Raw genomic sequence first — 7,475 nt, forward strand, 5'->3', positions numbered from 1 at the left:
GTTGCTGACAGACCTAGTTTCACCAGCAATTTCTGTTTTGTGTCCAGCATCTGCAATTATTTGTTTTATTTCAATGAAGGCAAGCTTTAAAGAAAATGAAACAGAAAAGCTAAAAGAATGTAAAGGAAGTTGCTGACTTACAGAGTGTGGATGAACCCATTTCACTGATAGATCCAGAGATTTCGCCTTTCCAATGCAGTCAACTGAATAGCTCTCGCCTTGCAGTTTCACCTGCTCCCTGGTGTCCAGTTGAAGCTGCAATACTGAAAATGAACAAAACTCCATTTCAAAACCATTCACAGGTTTCTCCATTGACTCCTTCGTAGTAAAAGACTCTTCTTCTCGTAACAAGGAGGGTATTTGTTAAGGGGCTCAGTCTGTGGCAAGAACCTGTATGTGGAGTGTTTTAACATGGGGGCACTGATGTGGTCCTTTAACATGGGGGCGCTGATGTGGTCCTTTAACATGGGGACGCTGATGTGGTCCTTTAACATGGGGGCGCTGATGTGGTCCTTTAACATGGGGATGCTGATGTTAAGTTACATCGTTGTGGATGACTGCCCCGCTTTTACCGTCTGACACCGGAATATGGGAGGGATTAGGAGAGGCGATGGCCTAGTGGTATTATCGTTGGACTGTTAATCCAGATAACATTCTGGGGACATTGGTTCGAATCCCGCCACAGCAGATGGTGGAATTTGAATTCAATAATATATATCTGGAATTAAGAATTTAATGATGACCATAAATCCATTGGTCGATGTCAGGAAAAACCCATCTGGTTCACTAATGTCCTTTAGGGAAGGAAACTGCCATCCTCACCTGGTCTGGCCTGTATGTGACTACAGACCCACAACAATGTGGTTGACTCTGAAGTGCAATCTGGGCAATTAGGGATGGGCAATAAATGCTGCCTAGTCAGCAACGCCCCCATCCCGTTAATGAATAAAGGAAAAAAAATTAAAGCAGGAATTTGCACATTCTCCCCATGTCTGCGTGGGTTTCCTCTGGCTACTCTGGTTTCCTTCCACAGCCCAAAGATGTGCAGGCCCCATGGGAAATGTGGGATTATAGGGTGGGAGTGTGGGTTTGGATGGGATGCTCATTGGAGGGTCGGTGTGGATTCAATGGGCCAAATGGCCTGTTTCCACACTGTACGGATTCTATGATTCTATTGAGACTTGGCAAAGTACAAGCAGGATCACCCAGGACTTTAACTGTATGCTCGGCATACAATCCAAACGCCAAAGTGATCCACTCAAAATCAAAAGATCTAGAAGGATGATGATGGGCGATTTGCTTTCTCTCAGAAATGGTGTTGGCATCCGAAACACTGCCTGAAAGGGTGGCAGAAGATGGAGTTGGACCTAAAAATGGAGAACTTACATGTAATCTTGGTCAAAAAACATGGTGCTGATTAAGTGCAATTGTTCTTTCCAAGACCCAGCACAGGCACAATGGGTTGAACAGCCACAAAGTTTGAGTGAATCAATTGCTGAATGCGTTAGTGTTTGTTTCAGTGTGCAAACTGGAAACAAATTAACAATGATTTATTTCGGAAGACTAAAATTTCTCTGATTGGGTGCTGTTCTAAATCTGCAACATCTTCAAACAACCCATAAGCACATGACCATAAGATGTAGGAGCAGTAGGCCATTTAGCTTATTAAATTTCTCTATCATTCACACAGATCATGGCTCATTGATAGCCCTCAACTCCACTTTCCTGCTTTTTCCCTATAACCCTCGATTCCTTTTCTGATTAATCTTGTGCCAGTGATTCCAAACATAGTCTACATTTGTATAAACGACTGTGAGTTCAGAATATGTGAAAAGCCATTTTATGTTTTAAAAGCCAATCAAAACGAAGCTTTCCCGTCTGCTGGCAGGCAAAATGGGTGATTTCCAGCCTTTCACTGCCTAGCACATGATGCATGTCCTTCTCCATGACTTTCCTAAAGAAAGCCTTATGCCTGTGGCCTTAATAAATTCTTCCTTCCAGATTCCAGTTTTAAACAAAGGATCTCCATCTCTGATGATACCATCGGGGAATAATGCAGAATGTGTTAGGACCTTGTGAAGTGTAGATTAACATTGATAAGGTCTTCTCATAGCCTTAATGACATATAGAACATAGAATATAGAACAATACAGCACAGTACAGGCCCTTCGGCCCACGATGTCTTGCCAACCTATTATCTTACTAAGATCAAACTACCCTGCATACCCTACATTACACTATCATCCATGTGCCTATCCAAGAGTCGCTTAAATGTCTCTAATGTACCACTGCTGGCAGCACAGCCACACGCCCACCACTCTCTGTGTAAAGAACCTACCTCTGACATCTATATATTGCTAATTTGTTTAATTATTCATTTTTGGGATGTCACTGTTGTTGGTGAAATCAACATTCAAAAAGAGGCAATTTTGGTCTTTGAGCCTGTCATAGTACCAACTTTGACTGTGCCATTATTATTCATTGTAACTGGATCCAGGGAATATAGATCAGGGATGGTATCCTCACTAGAAAAAAAACCACAGCAGATGCTCTCAGCAGGGTACGCTGGAGCAATGGAAAGTGAACTCATTTGATTTCAACACTGAGCAAAACAAATGCAGACAAATGCACACACACACACGCACACAAACACACACACACGCGCGCACACACGCACACATACGCACGCACACACATAGGCATGCATATAGTCAATGCCATTCTGCATCAAATTAAGACTGAAGGGGAACTGAAAGTCATTACATCCAAATGAGCTGGAAATATGTGAAAATGTGCCAAGAGCTGCAATCCAAAAGAAAAGCTAAGAAAAAAGCCAATGTTATGACAAACTTGAACCAGAAAGGCACATCTGAAAAAAAGTGCAATTTCAATTCTCATTTCTTAATGCCACTTCTGCTTCTGCTCTACGGCTTCCAGATTACGTAACTCTTCCTGGATCCACAGCCTGGGTCTTGCGTCATCCGTGCATCTGCCCCCAACTGGGACTCTGAGGTATCTGAAGACAAGAGGCCTTATCTGGGGAGTGAAACCTTTGGGTTTTTCCGTTTGCAACTTAAGCAGAATCTGACAGGAACATGGAAGTGGTCTGGCTTTGGGGAAGCAAGGAACTGCAGGAGGAGATGAAGATAGCTCAGAATCAAGAGACCACTACCCTCGCTCACGACCTAAATAATCCAGGAAGACAGTTCTTGTACATTAGGGAGATTTAACTGAGAGGAAATAGAGTCTTTGGGAGATTCCTACAATGATGTCAAATTACCCTTTTGTGCCTTCATTAGAATCCAGAAGAACACATGGCCTGGCCTACTTGGCTGAAATATGATTTCAATAAGCAAACTCCCTACCCATTAGTGAGCTTTGCCTTTTTCTCATCCCTACCCAACCGATGCTCAAAATAACGTCTGACATAAAATTTTTAAAAATCTTGATTGATGATTAAATAACTGAAATCATTCAAGAATAGGTATGTAAATAAGCCAATGGAGTTGAATATAAATAAGTCTGAAATGCCATATTTTTGGTAAGGTAAATCAGAAGCCAATTACTCCTTAAAAAAGAAATGTTTAAATGGGGGATTGTAGCAGAGGGATCTGAGGATACAGATATACAAATCATGCAAAGGAGTGATGCAGGTTAAAAAGAATTGGGAATCCTTTCTAGAGGGATCGAATTGAAAAAAATGAAGTTATTTTAAGCCTGCGTGGTTAGTCCATCCATAAAGTACTGTGAAAAGTTCTTGTCTCTGTATCACAAGACTTATGTAAAGGTACTAGACACTGTTCAAAAATATCAAAGGGAATTATATCAGAACTAAGAGGATACAGCCATCTGCAATGACTGGACAGGCTAAAGTTCTTTATTTTGAAATAAACAGAAGGCTGATGGTCAATGAATGGTCTGATAGTGGTTAATAGGGTAAGCTTTTTTTAAATTCATTCACAGGATATGGACTTTGCTGGCTGGGCCAGCGTTTATTGTCTATCCCTAATTGTCCAGAACACAGTTAAGAGTCAACCACGTTGCTGTGGGTCTGGAGTCACGTGTAGACCAGACCAGGTAAAGATGGCAGTTTCCTTCCCTAAGGGGCATTAGTGAACCTGATGGGTTTTTCCAACAATCAGCAAAGGTTTCATGGTTATCACTAGACCCTTCATTCCAAATTCTTTCCATTAGCAGCTAATAGATAAAGGATAAGGTAGAGGCGGGGACTTTACTTATAACATAAAAACTGACATCAATGCGTTGGGCCAAATGGACTGCTCCTGGGCTGTGGATACTTTCAAATTGCGTATCAACAGAAGATTTTCTCATACGTGTTAACAGGAAGCATGCATACACAAAAACAGATACAGAGTTAACTTCATTACTGTAGGTAGGGAGTCACGTGCTGGCCAGACCAGGTGAGAATGGCTAAACACGTTGGGCCTCTACTCATTGGAGTTTAGAAGAATGAGAGGTGATCTCATTGAGACAAATAGGATTCTTAAGGGGCTTGACAGGGTAAATGATAGGATGTTTCCCCTCATGGGAGAGTCTAGGACCAGAGGGCATAGTCTCAGAATAAAGAGCTGCCACCTTCAGACTGAGATAAGGAGGAATTTCTTCTCTCTGAGGATTTGTGATTCTTTGCAATTTCTCACCACAGAGACCTCTTGGAGAAAGTCCTTGTGTGTATTTAAGGTTGAGATAGATTCGTGATTAGTTGGGGAATCGAGGGCTATGGGAACAGAGCAGGAAAGTGGACATGAGGAGTGTTGGATCAGCCAAGATCTTACTGAATGGCAGAGCAGGCTCAAGGGGCCAAATGGCTTATTCTATTTCTTATGGTTAATTCCTTCACTAAAGGATATGAGATACCCAAATGGGTTTTAATGACAATCAATGGTAGTTTTGTGGCACTGTTACTGAGACAAGACTTAGCTTCCAGTTTTGCTCTGTGTATGTAAGTTCCACCAGCAGCAATGGTGAGATTTGAACCCAAAGCCCCAGAGCATGTGACTCGGTCACTAGTCCAGTGACATTACCACAATGTCACCATTATTCCATAGTTAATTTGTGATCCAGCCATTAACATTCAGCATTGATCACCCGGGGTTGGACCGGTATCGGTAACTGGAACCAGATCTTCATTCCTTCTCTAACACAACTGAACAACGTCATATATGAATTTCTATGCCATTGTGATGCCAGGTACATTGGCATGTTCCTTTTGGTTATTTGCAATAAGTAGAGTACAGGCTGTACCCAACCTGACCATACTTGCAAAATCCTAAACAAAACACTGACTGATGTAATCCTGCTGCTCTCGCTCAACAATGCTGAATGCATGAATAGCTAATTAACAAATTACTGAAGATAATCAGTCGAATCTGTAACATGGCTCGTTTGCACTTGCTGGAAGAGTCATACATTTATCAGCAGTGACCCATGGTCTGCAAACAAAAGGAATATGTTCAAACCTTGTGCCTCTTCTGTATAACCCGGGAGCTCGGGGAGCCTATAGTTCCCTATTGCTTTCTCCCTGACAATACCTTGGTCAATCAGAGTCAGCTTGTCAATGAATCAACATCCTTTTCTCTTTTCTATAGGTGCTTGTAATCATTTGAATTTTGGCATTGTTGAGTTAGTCCTGATGAATGCAGAATGAAACATTTCAGAAACCTGTCTCTGTCTCTTAACAAGATCCAGGTTCTGTATGATCAAGTGAATCATGTATGACTATTAGCAGAACTCGTTCCACTCAGCTGAGTAGAACTTGAAAGAATCTCAAAGCTAACAACTTGTACATCATCACTGGCATCAGAAAACTTGCCAAGAAGCCTCACAGGAGTGTTGTCAGAGAGAAACTAACTCCAAGCTATATAGTGAGGGATTAGCATTAATGTCTCAAGACCTCACTACTTTAGTAGATTTTAAGGAGAAGTTTAAAGGAGGAGAGAGATCGAGAAGCAGAGAGATTCAGGGAAGGAATTCCAGTGCTTAGGGCCCAGGCAGCTGAAGACTCAATGAAAATCAGGTTGCATAAATGCCCAGAATTGGAAGAGGGTAATCTTGGAGGGTTGTAGGGCTGGAGGAGATAGCATAGACTGAGAAGCACTGTCCATTGGCAGAGAGAAGCCTACTCAATTGGCACTCCCCTGCTGGATTTGATATCTACTCACATCATGCATAGTGGCAGCCATGTCACCATTCCCAAGAGGCACTGCAGTATCTTGCGAAGGTCCATCTGGAAACACCTCCCAAACATGTGACTTCCATGAACCTAGAAGGATGGGAGCAGCAGATATATGGGAGCACCACCACCTGAAAGTTCCCCTCTAATCCACTCACCATCCTGACTTGGAAATATATCACCATTCCTTTGCTGTCGCTGGCTCACAATCCCAGAATTCTCTCCTTTATGGATGGACATTCCCTACCGAACTGCAGTGGTTCAAGAAAATGGCTCACCACCATATTCTTTAGAAGCAATTCTGGATGGGCGATAAATGTTGGCTTTACCTGAGAGGTCTGGTTTGAAAATGCTCAGGGAAGGATATGGAGCAAGTCTTTGTAGCAAGAAGCTTTTATGAATGATATACAATATATACATAACAGAGGGAGGGCCCTGCATGAAGATCTTACTGCCAGGACTTCTACACATTGCTCATCACATAACCTAATGTTATTAGCTATCGTACCACTTGCTCCTTCCATTATACCACACCTCTCTTCAAGTATTCAATCTGCCCTGGATTCTTTGTATTTTTATTAATTAATCTGTGTCCCAGTTCCCCTCCCCAGTGCGCCTCTTATGGGGAGGTGTCAATAGCTGACCATATTCTCCATCCTCCTGGAGAATGGGAGGACAGGTGCTGTGTGTGCATCTTTTCCATCAGAGTAATAAGCAACCTTGTCTGTTCTTTTTTCTCTAGGGAAGTGTGCCATAATGGATTGTCTTCCGGTAATCATGCTAATGGAATGAACTGTTTCCTGTGTTCCCCACCTTGTTGTTTGGCTGAATTTGACCAGACTTCTTCCCGGGCGGTTTGTGTATATGGAGCGGCTGCAGCAGGGGTGGTTGGGGGACCCAGTGGAAGCAGCTCCAGTTGTGCGTGTTGTGCTGTTTCCAGGTTGGGCTCGAATTGTGGAGCACCCCGTGTTGCCAGGTGTTACTGTGTTTTGCCAGGTGTTGCCGGGTGTCGCTAGGTGTTGGTGCTATCACGCACAGTGTGGTGCCATGATTCCTGGTGAACTAGTGGGTAATTCTGCTCTCTGTGAGCTTTATTGGGGCTTGACCACCCTCGGGGGTCTGCAGCCTGCAGTTACTGAGACTCATTCCCCTGTGTATCTCTTTTGATGTTCTCCTCTTGAAGTTAGATGCAGGGAGTCTCCATCTCAGTTTCCTTTTGGTTGCTGTATGTTTTTTGCAGCAATTCTCTCAGGACTTTTGATGGCACCTTCAAGAAGTACTC

At 42.9% G+C, this 7,475-nt stretch overlaps 1 protein-coding gene across 1 annotated transcript in view; it reads right to left on the bottom strand.

Annotated features, from left to right (window-relative positions):
* Positions 1–5,432, bottom strand: part of LOC109925160 (mast/stem cell growth factor receptor Kit-like) — a 74,449-nt gene extending 69,017 nt beyond the window's left edge. The window contains exons 1-3 of the mRNA XM_048603481.1: positions 5,372–5,432; positions 2,287–2,304; positions 142–263 (exon numbers count right to left, since the gene is read on the bottom strand). Coding sequence (XP_048459438.1) covers positions 142–263; positions 2,287–2,304; positions 5,372–5,432 — 201 coding nt within the window. The remainder of the gene's footprint in view (positions 1–141; positions 264–2,286; positions 2,305–5,371) is intronic.
* Positions 5,433–7,475: the final 2,043 nt, after the last annotated feature.

This window comes from Rhincodon typus, chromosome 12, assembly GCF_021869965.1.
Source record: "Rhincodon typus isolate 14 chromosome 12, sRhiTyp1.1, whole genome shotgun sequence".
Lineage (NCBI taxonomy): Eukaryota > Metazoa > Chordata > Chondrichthyes > Orectolobiformes > Rhincodontidae > Rhincodon > Rhincodon typus.